An 18,581-nucleotide genomic window follows, 5' to 3' on the forward strand; every position below is an offset into this window, starting at 1 on the left:
GGATGCAGAGCTATTTAACTCCAAAGTCTGCACTTTCCCATCAGTCTTAAAACATTTTTCCTTGAAAACGTCCTAAAATAATTTTCATAAACGTATGTATCCCTCACACATTTTAAGTTGACGTCTAAAATTTTTCATTTTAATAGTTGCAAAGGTCATAACTTCCAGCACATTATAAATACATAAAGTTATAAATATAACTTTTTAAGTGAAGTCAATGAAACCTAAATATAACATTTAAATGCATTTTTTAAAGTATATGAGCAAGCTCTTCTTCAACATTTAGAAAACTTACACCTTTCTCTTTTCTCCTTGAACTTGTATTTCCATTCCAGTTTCTCCAGATTTTTATCCTAATACATTTTAATGCTTGAATGTCTTATTGAACATCAGATACGTATCTACAACAAAAATAAGTACACAATTAAATTTTTTATTTTCTTCTGACCATAAGTGGCTCTAATTGATAAAAAATTTTTTTCTTCTGGATTGGAGTCATTATTACAAATATTAATACATAATGATCGAGACAACATATTGGTAATTATTATACATAGGTAGTAAACTTTTCATTATCAGTTAAGATTAATACTAACTACTGTAACTCCAAGTTCTTGACATCTTAATTCAACAAAAGACTATTTCTTGATAATAGAGAGTCCCAAAAGGGACTAGGTGGTGATTCAGGGACACAGGTCCCTCCATGTCAGGACTCTGCTGTCTTCAACATATGGCTTCCACAGTCAAAAAACGAAAGAATGAGCATGGAGATGGCACATGGGCAGGTCTAGAAGTGGGGCCCCTTACCTCCCCTGCCTTCCAGTATCCAGAACCAGTTATACTGGCAAGCCTAAAACAGCAGGAGGATGAGAATGCAGTCTAGTAGTGTGACCGGGGGAAGGAGAAATGGACTGGATAAATAGCTCAGCAATCTCCACCACAAGTTTTATGGTAAATGCTTATTTTGAGAAGAATCATAATCCAACTTTTTAAAGAAATCTAATGCAAGAGAAGGTTTTTGTCTGCTAAAAACAAATCTATTTGGCAGCTATTTTTTTTTTTAAACATCTTTATTGGGGTATAATTGCTTTACAATGGTGTGTTAGTTTCTGCTTTATAACAAAGTGAATCAGTTATACATATACATATGTTCCCATATGTCTTCCCTCTTGCGTCTCCCTCCCTCCCACTCTCCCTATCCCACCCCTCCAGGCTGTCACAAAGCACCGAGCTAATATCCCTGTGCCTTGCGGCTGCTTCCCCCTAGCTATCTACCTTACTACGTCTGTTAGTGTGTATATGTCCATGACTCTCTCTCGCCCTGTCAAAGCTCACCCTTCCCCCTCCCCATATCCTCAAGTCCGTTCTCCAGTAGGTCTGTGTCTTTATTCCTGTCTTATCCCTAGGTTCTTCATGACATTTTTTTCCTTAAATTCCATATATATGTGTTAGCATACGGTATTTGTCTTTTTCTTTCTGACTTACTTCACTCTGTATGACAGACTCTAGGTCTATCCATCTCATTACAAATAGCTCAATTTCATTTCTTTTTAAGGCTGAGTAATATTCCATTGTCTGGCAGCTATTTTTAAAATACTGTATCTTGGGAATTCCCTGGCAGTCCAGTGGTTAGGACTTGGCGCTTTCACTGCCAGGGCCTGGGTTCAATCCTTGGTCGGGGAACTAAGATCCCATAAGCTGCTCTGCATGGCCAAAAAAAAAAAAAAAAAACAAATGTATCATAAATAGGAAATGGAAAATTTTAAACATTTTATCAGGTGAAATAAAATGAGGACTGACAGTAATTGTAGTATATATTTTGTATGGTTTGATAAAAACATGTCCTAACTCTCATTGAATAACACACCAACCAAAAATACACACAAAACCTTACCCTTAACAGAAGTATTTGTAAAGCACAGAAATTCAATAAGTCTTATGAGTTTATGAGAGCTCAATGAATTAAAGGTTTCACCACTGTGTGGCCCCTGATGGCTTTCTCATCTAGGGTAATATTTGGGATGGGTAAGGGCAATGGCTTTCTTTTATAACGTGGGAAAAAACTATTAGGAACACGAGCATATTAATGGATAAATCAGTTTTAGGAAAGAGTACTTATGGAAGTTGAGAATCTGGAAATTGATTCCTTTAAAATTATCTGTGCCTGTGTAAACTCCTCTGAAAGGATTTATGTACTCTTGGGCATATCCCCAACTTGAGCACCACTACATTATACCATAGTTCCTTGACAACCCAAAAGAGTTTTCAAAAGTTTGTTTTTAACAGACTTGCAAGATATTTTGATGCCTCCCTTGGTTCTTACACGGTATACTCTGGTTCATGCAAAAGAAAGTAAGTGGCAATGAGTGGCAGTGGGGAAGTCACTGGAGTGTCACTGAGCCTGGGAGAGGCCATGAGTCATGGAAAGGCAGATTCTCATATCCTGCCCAGGGACTGGATATTTATGATGAGGCAAAAGTAATAGATTGTGGTGATGTCTGGAAAACATAATGAGCAAAATTGTTAACTGAATAAAAAAGACGAAATAACTAAAAGTGAGACATTACCATAATCAGATTCATGATCTGGTGACTGCTTCATGGAATTCATACCCTTGTCAGTTGTTCAGAGTCAGCAGAAATAACAGCATCTAAGAACCCTACTTCTTTTCTCGTGGAGGTGAGAAGGGCAGAAAAGTGTTCATAACGTTATTATCCTAGGACAATGAAACAATGACAAGGAATCTGACTTTACTAATTAAAATGTTTTAAGTAGATTAATTTCACATGAAGATTTAAAATTACATTCAAAGCCTATTGGAGAAAATATGTTTACATACCTGAAGATAACTGGTCCAGTTCTTAATCCTAATAATAGCTAATGTTTACTGAGTGCTTACTGCACGTCAGATAACTGTGTTAAATGCTTTACATTTAATCTTTATAACACTATGAGGCAAATGCAATTTTGTAGATGAAGGACTGTAACTTAGTGAGGGGGGCCAGGATTCAATTCATGTTTCTGACAAATAAGCTAAGTTATTTCTAGAGCAGTGGTTATTAAACATATTTGGGATCATAAATCCTGGTAGAAATCTGATAAAAAGCTATGGATTATCTCCGCCAAATAACTTGTAAGTATGTAAAATTCTACATATTAAATTTTGGGGTCTCACAGACCTTCCCTCTCAAAGCCCTTCTACTGACGCATTAAAAGTCAGTCTCACCTTAGATTATACTTAAGGGCATTCAACTAGAAACCAGAAAATTTTAACATTAAAAACATTACAGTACTATGATTGTGTCCATGTTGTAATGAAGGTCTAACATACCTTAAAATACCTGAGAGAAAGGTATTCAATTTTGTAGACTTAACATGCTACCCGGAAGAAACAAAATCAAAACAACAAACAGCACATTCTGCTTTTTTATCTGAAGCAAATATGTGTAATATATTGGTAGAAACCATTCTGTTAACCAAATCATGTCTTTAATTGGACAAGTTAAAAACAGGCTTATTGTAAAGAATTCAGAAAATTGGTAAAAAAGTATAAAGCCAGAGGTGCTTCCTGTTAATTAACCCATGTGGCATATTTCCTTCAAGCTTTTTAAAGACTGGAACACCATTATTTCTGAATAGAATAGTATCTAGTATCTTCAGTTGACAATAGTAACTCTAATGTCATGGAAAATTTCTAGTTGTATTCTGAATAAAATGTTTAGTTTTTATTTTACTGTAGCTAATTCTAGGAAAATATTTAAACACGAGTGATATTGTCACTAATCATGATTTCCCCCCGTAAAGAGGATTTACCATATAGCACTTAATATATTTAAATATTACACTAGACCACTCGTTACGGCAGAAGATGCCCAAGATAAAACAACTTTACAGTCTTAACCACAAGAATATAATCTTGATTTCATAATCGTTAAGAATCACAGCATTTTGAGTTCTGGAGTCAGTGTTCATATGTTCCAATATTTCAAGCTATTAAAGAACAGTCTGGCTAAGATGACTAGCTCGAGGTCTGGAGCTAGACTATTTGAGTACGAATTCTTGCTCTGCCATTCAACTAACTATGTGATAACGTTTTGTTCTAGTCATAAGAGTACCATCTAGTTTTAAGTTTCTCATATTTCAGGCAGGATTTAACTACACAGGTTAGCTAGACAAACAGACGCATCTTAAAATTTTCTTGCCTTGTTTACAGCTCAAGAGTTAATCACAAATAATGCCAATGAAGTACTTCAAATTTTTAAGTGAAATGACAAAAAAAGAAACCAAAGCAACAGCATTTTTATCTTTAACCATATACAAAACTTAATGCTGCTACTGTATTTATTTACTAATAACTAAGCACAATTTGGCATTGCTGTAACAAGGTAATCACGAATTGTTGAGAACATGTGGCTATTAGGAATGCAAGAGTAATTGATATAATTACATATCACCACAAGATGGAGTGAGAGTTCAACACACACACACACACACACACACACACACACACACACACACGCCTCTCAAAAGACTTACTGATCTTATTCCATTCTGCCATCTAGTGGCAATATAATTAGGTATTACTCTCTTGGATCAGTCTCCTATATAATAAAATAAAAATAAGCAGTTTCATAAGAGTTAAGAAATTAGGTGAAAGATAAGATTAAGCACAGAAAGAGGTAATATCATTCAGTATAATGGCAAGGAGAAGCATGAGAGAATGTCAGAGTGAAGTCCCAAACAGGCAAAACAAGTTTAAAAAATAAAATCTATTTAAAAACTAAAACGATATCTATTTTAAAATATAACTTTCTTCTTTAATTCCTTTCAGTATAAAGAACTCCAAAGATGGCTTCAACTATCCCTTTAAAAGGACAAGTAGTTTAAACATTTTAATGTTGTCTTTTTTATTTAATAAAATTGAAAACTATAAAATCACAAGGAAGGAAGTTCTCTAGGAACTTACACATATTTTGGGTAGGACTATTTAGATTTATAGTCTATAATATTGTTCTTTTCATTGAATAACAATGCTTTTATTTGCTTAAGTTTCACATTTGGAATTTAAGGGGTATAATTTTTAAATTTTTTACCAAAAAAATGTACATACTATGTCAAACATACATAATCAAAATTAGAAAGCAAAGGGTTAATAGTCTTGATAATTTAAAAAGCTCTATAAATCAGAAAAAGACAATCACTCCAAAAGGAAAACATGAAAGATATGACCAAGCCATCTACAAATAATGTAGTTAATAAACAATAAAAAATATCACTCATTAGTAACCTGATTAAAATGATGATCTTAATAATGACATTAAAATAGTATTTTTTGCTACTCAGTATATCAAAGAGAAAGATTTATAATAACCAGTTTTGGTGAGGACATAGAAAAGCAGATGCTGTTGGTAAAACTGTAAACTGTGCAACCATTCTAGAGTACGTTGAATGGGAATACATTTTTACTTAGATTTTCAACTTCTAGAAATTTATGCTAGGCAATAACTCCAAGTTTATACACAAAGATTTATCTGTAGGGATATCATTAATTAAATTGTTGTTTGTAACAGCCCAAACCTGGCCATATGTAAAATTTCAACCATAGGCGATTCAGCTAAGTAAACTATGGCACATCCATATGCTAGACTACTACATAACTTGTAAAAGTCATGGTGTAGAAAGATTAATGACATCAGAAAATGCTCACCTCTATGTGAAAAAGCAGGTTATAATGCTATATGTATAGCATGATACCAATTTTTTTTCTTTTTTAAAAAAGTACTTTATTTTCCTCTTTGTGCTTTTCTAAATTTCCTAATTTACATGTATTGTTTTTATAATCAAAATAATATGATAAAATTACTAATTTATTACACATCACAAAACTCTTGATTACTGTATTTTCATATAAAATATAAAATTTTCCAATCAAATTTACATTTGCATATTTAGGTGAGTGGAAGTAATCTTAGGTTAAATACAGGTTTCAGATGTATGTGTTCAACACAAAAAGGATACTGAGAAAGATTCTTAGATAATTTTAGGTAATTTCCAGAGACCACTTAAAGCTAATAAGCATGGTTTGGAAATTCCTCACTGAAAAGCCAGAACTACATCTGCACTTAAGAAAACATTTTAAAATTTATTATTCTAAATCTATTAGTTGTTTTGCATTCTCTTTCCAAGATCTAAGTATATTTTCTGAATATTCAAATTTGACTCTTTCTTAAAATTAAAATATCAAAATGACCTCCCCAATATTAAATATCATAAAATTGCAGATTATCATTTATTCATGGAAATAACCTAATGAAAGCCTCCTATTTACTAAAGAATAGTCCACTTATCCAAAGAAGATATTTATTTCAATACTGTCATTCTATAAGAACAAGACACCAAAAAGAAAATAATAAATTTAGTGTATTAAACTAGCTGCTTCTCGCCAATACAAGAAAACATATAAGCTAAATAAAAATGGATGTAAGTTTAACACTGAAACTTCATTCACAACATATTGGGTGGGCCAAAAAGTGCATTCGGTTTTTTAAGTAAAAATAAAAGACACATTTTTCATTTTCACCAAGAACTTTATTGAACAACGTATTCACCTTTTTGTTCCACAACCTTCTGCCATTTTTCAGGCAACTTCGTAATTCCATCTTCCCAAAACTTTTCATCTTTTTGAGCAAAGAACTGTTCCAGATGCCTTTTGCAGTCTTCCAGGGAATTGAAATTTTTTCCATTAAGAGAATTTTGTAAAGACTGAAATAAATGGAAATCCGAAGGTGCAATGTCTGGTGAATATGGTGGTTGAATCAGAACTTCCCACCCAAGCTGTAACGATATTTGCCTGGTCATCAAAGAGACATGCAGCCTTGCGTTATCCTGATGGAAGATTATGTATTTCCTGTTGACTAATTCTGGACCCTTTTCATCGAGTGCCGCTTTCAGTTGGTCTAATTGGGAGCAGTACTTGTTGGAATTAATCGTTTGGTTTTCCAGAAGGAGCTCATAATAGAGGACTCCCTTCCAATCCCACCATATACACAACATCACCTTCTTTGGATGAAGACCAGCCTTTGGTGTGGTTGGTGGTGGTGCACTTCGCTTGCCCCAAGATCTCTTCCATTCCACATTGTTGTACAGTACCCACTTTTCATCGCCCGTCACAATTTGTTTTAAAAACGGAACATTTTCATTACGTTTCAGTAGAGACTCACATGAGGAAATATGATCAAGATGGTTTTTTTTCACTTAACCTATGTGGAACCCAAACATCAAAGCGATTCACATAACCAAGCTGGTGCAGATGATTTTCAACACTTGATTTGGATATTTTGAGTATGTCAGCTATCTTCCGCGTGGTATAATGTTGATCTCAATTATTTTTTCGGTTTGATCCCTATCAACTTAAACTGGTCTACCCAACCGTGGAGCATTATCCAGCAAGAAATCTCCAGCACGAAACTTCACAAACCACTTTTGACATGTTTGATCAGTCACAGCTCGTCCCTCACACACTGCACAAATGCTTTTGTGTGTTTCAGTTGCATTTTTACCTTTCTTGAAATAATAAAGCATAATATGCTGAAAATATTGTTTTTTTCTTCCATCTTCAATATTTAAATGGCTACACAAAAATTCACCAATTTTGGTGATCTGACAGCTGTCACATACAATCTAACAAAATTGTTTCAAATAAAGTTAAAGACAACTAACTGCTACTAGATCCATCTTATAGAAAAAACTGAACGAAACTTTTGGCCCACCCACTACAGTGGTCTTCTACTAGCAGAATTTGAAAATTACATCTTTTCAGCTGTATTCTAAACAAAAATAATTAAAAATCAATTCAAATAATTTAGAATAAGTGCTTTATTTTAATTCCCACAAAAACTGAAACTATCATTTACGTCAGTTGCAACAGCAATAAAAATTAGAAGTCAATTCGTTTCTTGAAAACACTTTTTATAAGCATAAAACAAACGTAAAGGACACAAAAAGGTACTCCTTTTAAACTGAAGATAATCTGATTACTTGTGACATACACACCTGCAGATGTACAAACAGCAAATGCATTCAAAACAGTGCAAGATTTAACTAATTTAGGACAGTATTCCAACCAATCCCAACTCAGTTTTCAATTACTTGTGCAGGCTTATATAGTCACAAAAAGTAAATCTCTTCTAATATGTAACTGGCTGATGCCAATTCAGAACATTCCATACCAACACAACAATAACTATGGAAATCATGAGGTATGACTAACGGGGAAAAAGGCAAAACCCAACATCCAAAGTGCATATACTTCAATATAACTGCAATATATTTCTACTTTTGTAAAAAAAAAAAAAAGTTTTCTTTAAACTATAAATCTAAAAGAAAAGCACATGTATCATTTCACATTCTTTTTCTGAATTTAAAAAACATATACATAATTGTCCTTTGTTTTTGATAAGTTCAAATATGAATTGACAGTGGGGTTATTGGATTCTTTAAGAAAGCTCTATAGAATAGATGACTATAACATACTATATCTTCTTTAAGAAGTATGAGCTGAAAGGTTAGGCATTCCTTGTGTTGTTTTTGTATATATTTAAGGAATGATCTTCTTATAAACAATGGCTTTGAAAACGATATTATTTCAAATATATATTTGAGACCAAAATATATTACTAGAGGATCTCTATAAAAGGTTACCAAAATTAAACTTATTCATGAAATCAGGGAAAACGTTTTTAGAATTTATCTTTCTAGAAAAACATGCTGCCATTTTTCTTCCTTTTTCTTTTTTCTGATTATCACAATTAAACATCAGAGGATTTCCCCCAATACATACTGATGTAAATGTTGATTTCAAGGGCAAACAACTTTCATAAGAGTCTATTTCTCAGGCAGTTCACCATGTGCTGAGACTGAGGCAGCACTGTTCTGGTGTGAATTGTCACTGGACTGCTGTGAAGTATTCCTTCTGGGAGAGTTTGTTGGGACCCGAAGCTGATTGTCAGGTGTAGGCTTAGCAGCACTCGGTGACTTTGTAGAGGAATTAGATGGAAGTCTGTGACGATTACTCGCCTCACCAGAAGTAGATGAATGTCTTTTTCTTCCAAATTCCTCACCTATAGGGGGCTGCAAATTATGAAAGACAACATAGTGATGATTTTACTATTTTCTCCTCCCTTCAAAATCTAAGGCCAGACTTTTATAACAGAGGGAAACTATGCCAGCACTTCAGTAGATTTTATTAGTATAATGAAAACTTAACAGCAATTTAAGGTATTAAACTTAAATTTCCTCCTTATCAGTCAATTCTTTCATTCAACATGTTTATTAAGCTACTCCTATGTTTTAGGGCTTGAACTAAATAGTAGGGCATAAGGATAAGGCTGGGTTCGTTGTCTCTGGGAAAATGTTTCAGAGAGGACATTTTCCTTCTTTATGAAACTTCTGTCAGTTGCAAAGCATTTATAACTCTAACCCCTTTCTTCTCCAAACTTCCACAGTATTTAAAATGCAAATAGTCATACTTAACAGCACTGATACAGGAAAACATGACACAAATTTAAAAGCAGAGGTCTGAATTCTTGGCTTCTGTTCAGATAGGGCAAAAATCACTAGTATTATAAAGCAGGGACATCTTGTGACAGAACTGGCTGGACCACTCTAGAAACATAGCTTTTTTTTTTTTTTTTTCTAATTTTTGGCCATGCTGCAAGGCATGAGGGATCTTGGTTCCCTGAGCAGGGATCGAATGTGTGCCCCTTGTATTGGGAAGTGTGGAGTCTTAACCACTGGACCACCAGGGAAGTCTGAAACACAGCTCTTTAATTCCAGAGATGGAGGCACTTCTATTAACTCCATCCTTGGGCTATCAAATCTATTTACACAAAACTACAAAAGACAAACTAATTATAATACTAAGCAGAGATGAACCTAGCCTTCCTTTCACCTCTCTCTTTTCTGCTCTTTTTGATTCTTCTTTCCTTATTTCTCTCTTCTCTTCTTTCTCCTTTTCCTTTATCTTATTATGCTCATCCACTTCTTTTCTTAAAATGTTTTCCTTTTCCTCTTGAAATCAAATTGTCTAAACCCTATTCTCCTGTCTCTACACATGCACATAACATTCTTGCCCTAATTTTATTATGTGGGGAACCATAAATCCATGTTACATGAGCACGTGTTATGGAAACTATAGGATTCAAGTACATAAAAAGTGAAAAATTTAAAAACTGCTAGTGAGGGGACTTCCCTGGTGGTCCACTGGTAAAGAATCTACCTTAAATGCAGGGGACGCGGGTTCAATTTCTGGTCAGGGAACTAAGATCCCACATGCTGTGGGGCAACTAAGCCCACGTGCCACAACTCCTGAGCTCACGTGCCTCAACTAGAGAGCCTGACTACAGAGCCCACATGCTCTGGAACCTGCACACCACAACTACAGAGTCCACAGGCCCGGGAGCCTGCACAACACAACTAAAGAAGAGAAAACCCACACGCCACAACTAGAGAGAAGCCCGTGTGCCACAACGAATATCCCGTTGTGCCGTGACTAAGACCCGACACAGCCAAAAATAAACAAAATAAAATAAAGAAATCTTTAAAAAAATAAAAATAAATAAAAACTGCTAGTGAGAAATGAGTAACATATCCATATAAAAGTTACTAAATCCATAAAATGTTTATCATGCATATCAAAATTAAAGAGAACTGACCATTGCTCCATGGTCATGTAAGATATTAACATTTAGGGACTCTGGGTAAACAGAATATATGGGAATTTGCTATACTATTTTTGCACCTCTTTTAAAGTTTGATTTCAAAACTGGAAAGTTAAATTTTCAAAATTAAATTTAAAACATAAATATTATACTGGGCTTCCCTGGTGGCGCAGTGGTTGAGAGTCCGCCTGCTGATGCAAGGGACACGGGTTTGTGCCCCGGTCCGGGAAGATCCCACATGCCGCAGAGCGGCTGGGCCCGTGAGCCATGGCCACTGAGCCTGCGTGTCCGGAGCCTGTGCTCCGCAACAGGAGAGGCCACAGCAGTGAGAGGCCCGCGTACCGTAAATAAATAAATAAATAAATAAATAAAAATTATAAAATTAAACTTAAGAAAGTCACTGATAGCTCAAACATAAGAGTAATAAAAATAATACAGGGGAAAGGACTTAAAACTTACGTCAACATGGAAGTCTTCCAACTTCTTAAAGCTACAGAGGTATTCCTGAAGTTTGGGGTCAATAGACTGTGTCTTAGATTGAGAATATTTTAGGTAAGCCCAAAACTTTTCTAATCCATACAGCTGACCTAATAACAAAGAAGAATATACATGCTAAAATATATAGAATCTTTAAAAAATGATTCATATTGGATATGATCCTACCACCATTAAACCATGTCTTCTATGTACACTTTATCTAGATCTTGAAGATAAGACATTGTAATGAATAATGGCAGCTAACATTTATTGAGCATTTGCCACGTAACACGTATTATTTAAGTGGTTTATTGTATATTAAACTAATTTGAACTATATACAACCCTGTAATATAGGTGCTCTTGGGTATATTACTGATGAGTAAACTGGGTTAACAAGGTTTTGGGGTTTTGTTTGTTTGTTTGTTTTTCTAACAAGGTTAAGTAACTTACCCATGGCCACAGAGCTACAAAGTAGGGGAAATGGGATTCAGACTTACGGATCTAGCCCAGAGTCTGCACTGTTACTCACTGTGCTATTCCACCTTTCCAAGCACACTTGCTCATGTTGCACAGAATTTTCATGTAATGGAACATCAGTGAGTAGTCATGTGTGTCAAATGAATAAAGACAAAATACAAATAAGGAAACACTTCGGAGTGGCTATTTTCCAACATCTCACAAGTAAGACCTTCGTACTATATGGTGCTCTATCCTTCATCACAAACCATAATAGTGGCCTGAAAGTCTTAAATAGTCTGCCCCCAAAAAAAGTTACAAACTCCCTACTTATTGACAGACTCAGATTTACAATTTCCAAAGAGAATAAGTTTATTGTTTTATTTTACCAGATTCGTAGTCTTTTTTGGTTTCTTCTTGGAAATCCTTAAAAATTTCTTGTCTGAATTTTTTTTCCAGTCCATAACTATAAAACCTGAACAGACATTCTAATCCATACCTGTGGGAAGAAAATAAAAAGTTTATAATAAAATTTTTCCTATGACAATGCAAATAGTCATATTTAACAGCACTGATACAGGAAAACATGACACAAATAATCTCAAACAAAAGTGTTCAAATGTATGTAATTTTTAGTACGCTGATTTTTAGCTGAAGTGGTAATTAGTAATCTACAGCTGGCTTTGCTATTTTTGTTGACTCAGGCATAGCATCTCATGGAGGTATACTGGGAATATGCAAAATAAGAGGCAGCCCTCGGACAACTACACTATGGCTTCTTTGAACAGACACAGGATCTCTCCCTGGTATTTCTGAAGAACTCCCTGGCATTTTTCCCCGGTATTTCAAAAGATTTAGTGACAAACTGGCAATGTTTTAGATTTTTTTCCCAAACCAAGGCTTATAATGGTGTGTTAGTACATGGTATTAAATACTCAAACATAATCTCTAGGAAGATAAAGACCATACTCTTGGGCCACAGACTCTAGGTGTGGTTGACCCATTCAACTATAAAGGGACAAACCTAATTAAATGTCTCCTAAGAGAGCCTTCCTGCTTATAAAGTATATTAAATAAAAGATATTTTGCCAAAAGAATTGTATCACTGCATAAATCAGAAAAATTTGTTTCTTCTTACAGCTACCTAAAGAACCTGAGACAAGTTTTGGACAGTGGATCAAGAAACTACATGGGCTCAACCTTCAACTAATGGTGATGAGCAGAACCCATGAGAGTGGACATGGACAAGGTCAATGGACAGCAGTAACGGGACCATCCAGCTCATTCAAAGAAAGCATGTCACAATTTAGAAAATCCTCATGTAGAATCCTTAAGTCATTCTGGGTGCCTCAGTGGAGGGGAGGCTATATTTCTTCATTCCTGGTATCATAATACTGCCCAACCATTATTCACAGGAAGAAGGGTGTGTGTATATGTGTGTGTGTGTGTGTGTGTGTGTGTGTGTGTGTATCCATGCATATGTCCTTTGTAACCAGCTTATTTACAAGATAGAGAGTGACAGTCTCTCTGGAAGAATAAACAGGTTTCTTGGTAAGATGGCAAGAGGAATGCAGGACTACCAACCATACACTAACCTGAGCCCTTTCCTTTGGTAGCCATAAATGACACTATTCCTTGAGCTTGTATGACTGAGGCTAAGGGGACTGAGTACTAAAGGAACAACAGTTCAGAATGACAAACCTGTCTTAATACTCCTCTTATGGGATCATATTATATTGATACCAGTGGTTTTCAACCTTGACTACATATGTGAACCATCTAGGAAGCTTTTAAAAAATGCTGACGCCCAGGCTCCACTCCAAACCAATGAAATCATAATCTCTGGGGCTGAAGCCAAGGCTTCTTTCTTTCTTTCTGGAAAGCAGGATTGAGAAATTTTAGGTTTTATCAAGTAAATGACATTTTAGAAGAATGTTAGGATTCTTAGATTTTGGGTAAAGGCCAACTGACTACTACAATATCTGGATTTCTAGTCTTACTTTTTAGGAAACTAATTCCAAAGATGAAAAATATGACATTAATAATACAATCCAAATATGCAGCATAAATGCTGGAGTAAAGAGCAGGGGCAAATGACCAGTCTCTCAGTTGTCATTTACTCACTGACCAATCACTGTGAGACAGCTTAGATGAGTAGAAAACAAAAAGGCTGAGAACCGGAAAGAACTACATTTGAATTCTAGGCTTATAATCATCTCTCTAAAAATGGGGATAATAATATCCTACTTTTCAATAATAGATAATATTTGTAAAGCACTTAGACCAGAGCTGGCACATTGCAGATATGTATGTAATTAATGTTACTTCTCTCCTTTCTTCTTGAAACCATCCTACTGCTAATGTTAGTCAATGGATATATTCAGTACTGATCTTCTTCCTAATAAAAGTAACCATTTATTGAGCACTTACTATGTATCAGGTAGTATGTTAAGCTATTATAAACATACACAGAATACCATAGGAACAAAGAAGAGGAACTCCCAATCTAGACTTGGGTATAAATGGGATCAGAAAAGTTATAGAAAGTCCTGAGGAACAAACAGAAATTATTTGCATAAATAGCAAAATATGCTGAGATTAATTATAACAAATGCTTTCAAACTTTTCTAAGTCCAATAGTAAGAAAAATATTTTACCTTGTGACCAAGTCAACACTCACATATATACGTGTGTACATAAAAACATATGTTTTGTAAATAATTAAATTTGTATTTATGTATGAATTGTAAAACATATTAACCTTACTATGTTCAGTGCAGTCTGATATTTTCTATTTTTTTAAGTAAGTCAGAACCACTAAACTGATTTCACAACCCACTAACGGGTAGCAAAACACAGTTTGAATGAGAAAATCTAGATCAGCCACTATGAAGAACAGTTTGGAGGTTCCTTAGAAAAATAAACATAGAACTACCATATGATCCAGCAATCCCACTCCTGAGCATGTATCTGGAGAAAATTACAATTCGAAAATATACATGCACCCCAACGTTCACAGCAGCACTATTTACAATAACCAAGACATGGAAGCAACCTAAATGTCCATCGACAGATGAATGAATAAAGAAGATGTGGTACATATATACAATGGAATGCTACTCAACCATAAAAAAAGAATGAAATAATGCCATTTGCAGCAACATGGATGGACCTAGAGATTGTCATACGAAGTCAGACAAAGACAAGTATCATATAGATATCACTTATATGTGGACTCTAAAAAGATGATACAAATGAACTTATTTACAAAACAGAAACAGGCTCACAGACTTTGAAAACAAACTTATGGTTTGTTTTCCAAAGGGAAACGGTGAAGGGAGGGATAAATTAGGAGGTTGGGATTAACATATACACACTACTGTAGATAAAATAGATAATTAACAAGGACCTACTAGCACCGGGAACTCTACTCAACCTATATGGGAAAAGAATCTGAAAAAGAATGGATTATATGTATATGTATAACTGAATCACTTTGCTGTACACCTGAAACTAACACAACATTGTAAATCAACTACACCCCAACATAAAATAAAAAATTTTGAAAGAAAGTAATGGCAAATATTGCCTTCAGTGCCAACTCTGATAAACTGGCAGTAGCTATCAAAGCTGTGATAAGAAAGACTATAAATCCGAATTCAAGAATAATATTAAACAATGCTGCGATTGATTTAGAGATGTCAGTAATGAACAGAGAAGAGGGAAAAAGAGGTACACATGCCATTTATTTATCATTCCTGATCAAGATTCTAGATGAAAACTAAATGGGCTTTATTTTTACACAAGTCAGTGCAAATGTATATTTTGTTTCAAAGAAATTTATTTGCATATCTTGTATTCCTCTTGATCACAATATTGATTAACAATAGATTCTTATTTGAGCTTTACAAGAGGAATCCATTTTTAGAACCTGAAGAAGGGTAAATTTAGGTAAATATTGAGTGGAAAATTATCTTTTTTCTTCTTCCATATCATCTTCCTTCCTCCCTTTTCCCAAGAATGAATAGCTTAGCTTGCATGAATCCATTTCATGTTCCTTCTCATCCTCTTGGTCTGTTCTCAATTCAGCCCTATTGGCACAAATTACCCTGAACATTCCTCATGGAACCAAGATCTAACCTAGACAAAAAGAAGAGTTAGCAAAGCAGAGGGAGGATGAAGAGAAGAATAAGCAGAGGTAAGAATATGTACAGATGTCTAGAGGCTAGAGAGCTCGGTTCATTTGGAGAACATGTAGTTCAGTACCACGGTTGCCTAGAGGACTACAGTTGACCCTTGAACAACATGCACGTTAGGAGCGCCAACCCTCCCACAGTTAAAAATCTGAGTATAACTTAAAAGTTGGCCCTCTGTATACACGGTTCCTCCATATCCATAGTTCCTCATCCACAGATTCAAGCAACCATGGATTATGTAGTACTGTAGTATTTACTATGGAAAAAATTCTGCATATAAGTGGACCCATTCAGTTCAAACTGGTATTGTTGAACAGTCAACTGTAGTAGGAAAAAATGAGACTGAACAGGTGTGTCAGGATGTATCATGAGAGACCTTATTTTTTCTTGTCTCAAGGAATCTTAACTGGTTTGGCTCTAAGCATGTAACAATTTGAGGATGTATATGCACATCCAAGGGAAATTTGTAATGGTAGGGGCAAGAGAGAGAAAAATCTGTCTTTCAAATTACATTTGGCCTTTGTACCAGCCCCTAACATGGTTCCAAACATGATACCCACAAACTTCTGTAGTCCCCTCCTACATTATACCAGGGTTGGTCTGTGTGAACACTATAATATGGCAGAAGTGATGTCACTTTCAAGTGCAGGTTACGTAAGACACCAAAGCGTTCATCTTGGAAGTTCTCCCCCTTTCTTAGATCATTCACTCTGGGTGAAGTCACATCGTGAAATGCCCTATGGGGAGACCTATGTGCCAAGGTACTGAAGCCTCCTGCCAATATCCAAGTGAATGAGCTTGAAGAAGATGCTCTAGCCTGAGTCAAGTCTTCAGAGACTGCAGCCCTGTCCAATACCTTGACTGCAATCCTATGAGAGAAGTGAACAAGAGCCACCCAGCTAAGCTGTTTCTGGAGTCTTGACCCTTAGAAACTATGAACTAATAAATGTTTTTTGTTTTAAGCTTCTGCGTTCTGGGGTAATTTGCTATGCAGCAATAGAAAACTAACACAGTCCTTCTCCCAGTTATCACGTGGTACTTTCACAGTTCAAAATCAGGCTACTTCCGTACCAGTTTTTAGTATTTTTAAAAAATTCCCTCCAAGTGTAAAAATATGAGAAAATATTTGACCTGTAATTTTCTTTTGCATCTTCCCAAGCAAGTTGTCTAAATTCCTCATACATTGTTTTATTGAAGTGATCTCTGAGGAAAAAGGACCAGAAACGAAAGAGGGTATTCATTTCTTGGGACTGGCCAATTCCCAAGTGTTTTCTCTCTGGAAAAAGTCAAAACAGCAGATGTTTTACATAGCGTAAAATAAAGAAAGCTGAAACATATTAATCCCCAATTGGGTTTCTTTTAAACAAAGAACAAATAATCCATTTTCTGACTCACTGCTCAAATTTAAGCATTTGTCAATAGTAACAAGAATATAGTAAGCTTTATTTCCTAATGTGTCTAAGCTACAAAATACATGAATAAAGAATATATATGAATACATTTACTTAAGGCAATTTTAACAAAGGACTATTTTAACCTGATATTAAATGTCACAACTTGAATTTTTTAGAATTATGTTTTAATTTTAAAGATAGCTATATAAAGGAAGGCTCTTACCACTTAGGCATCTTCTACGATACTTGTGATACACTTGTTGGGTAAAGCCATTTTCCTTCAAAAGTTCGTGAGAAGGATGCTGGAACTTTGGGAATGAACGAGGAGTACATCCATAACTTCCTACTAGTGGTGCACCTTCTGAAGGCGAAGCATTTGAACTGCTGTTTGAGGAGGGGGAAAAAAGCCTTCAAACTGAAATATCAAGAACCAAGTGTTTAAACCAATTTGTACTAGTTGTTTACTGAGAATCTGAGCAGTGGAAAAGGCATTAGTCCCTAAAGCTCTCCTAAACTAATGATACACAGATCTACATATGAATTGCTATCTATGTTCAACACATGGGTAAATTCAGAAGTTGATAAAGGACATGGTCATAAATTCTCAAACTAAAACAATAAGTAGAAGCAGATAACTGACTAGCTAGCTTACTCTTCTCTTCCAGATACATTATTAATTTAGTTTATATTTGTTTTTTTCTTATAGTACTGGGGAAATTTTCAATTTTCATGAGTAATTAGGTTAATGATATAAATTGAATAAGTGTATAAAATCTGGCACAAAGGCAATATTTTCATTATCCTAAAGACATACCTGTAATTCTGTAAATCAATTTCACTTCTGAAATTTCGCCTATATCTATCTTTTCCTTTCCATCTTCACTATGTTATTCAAATTGAGGCTTTCCTCCTCTTTCACTTGAACTAATTGGTCTCCTTGTTTTTTCAATCTCCCTGCTCTATACTGCCACCAAAATGATCTTCCTAAGACTGCTCTAAATCAGTGGTTCTCAATGTGTGGTCTGTAGATGCTTGGAGGGGTTCCCAAGAACCTTTCAGAAAGTCTGCAAGGTCAAAACTATTTTCATAACAATACTTAGACATTATTTGCCCTCTTCACTGTGTTTACATCTGTACTGATAGTACTAAACAATGGTGTATAAAACTGCTGATGCAAACTGAGTCAGTGGCACCAAACTTTACTTACTAGTGGTTATATTATTCACTGCTATGTACTTGAAAAAAAAATTTTAATGCCAGTTTCACCTTAAGAGTTCCTTGATGAAGCAAAAAAAAAAAAAAATTAACTTTATGAAATCTCAACACTTGAGTACGTCT

At 35.0% G+C, this 18,581-nt stretch overlaps 1 protein-coding gene across 4 annotated transcripts in view; it reads right to left on the minus strand.

Moving 5' to 3' along the window:
- Positions 1-5,314: 5,314 nt before the first annotated feature.
- LARP1B (La ribonucleoprotein 1B) overlaps positions 5,315-18,581 on the minus strand; it is a 120,131-nt gene continuing 106,864 nt past the window's right edge. For 2 of the 4 annotated variants that reach the window (XM_089911515.1, XM_089911514.1), the window contains exons 16-20: positions 17,467-17,627; positions 16,981-17,125; positions 12,043-12,152; positions 11,178-11,305; positions 5,315-9,129 (exon numbers count right to left, since the gene is read on the minus strand). In XM_089911515.1, the coding sequence (XP_089767641.1) occupies positions 8,884-9,129; positions 11,178-11,305; positions 12,043-12,152; positions 16,981-17,125; positions 17,467-17,627 (790 nt within the window). In that variant the 3' untranslated portion in view covers positions 5,315-8,883. The remainder of the gene's footprint in view (positions 9,130-11,177; positions 11,306-12,042; positions 12,153-16,980; positions 17,126-17,466; positions 17,628-18,581) is intronic. The other 2 variants (XM_022556929.3, XM_089911516.1) reach the window with 2 other exon arrangements.

Source organism: Delphinapterus leucas, chromosome 5 (assembly GCF_059928025.1).
Source record: "Delphinapterus leucas isolate spDelLeu-1000000601 "Yukka" chromosome 5, BTC_Dleu_Yukka2, whole genome shotgun sequence".
Lineage (NCBI taxonomy): Eukaryota > Metazoa > Chordata > Mammalia > Artiodactyla > Monodontidae > Delphinapterus > Delphinapterus leucas.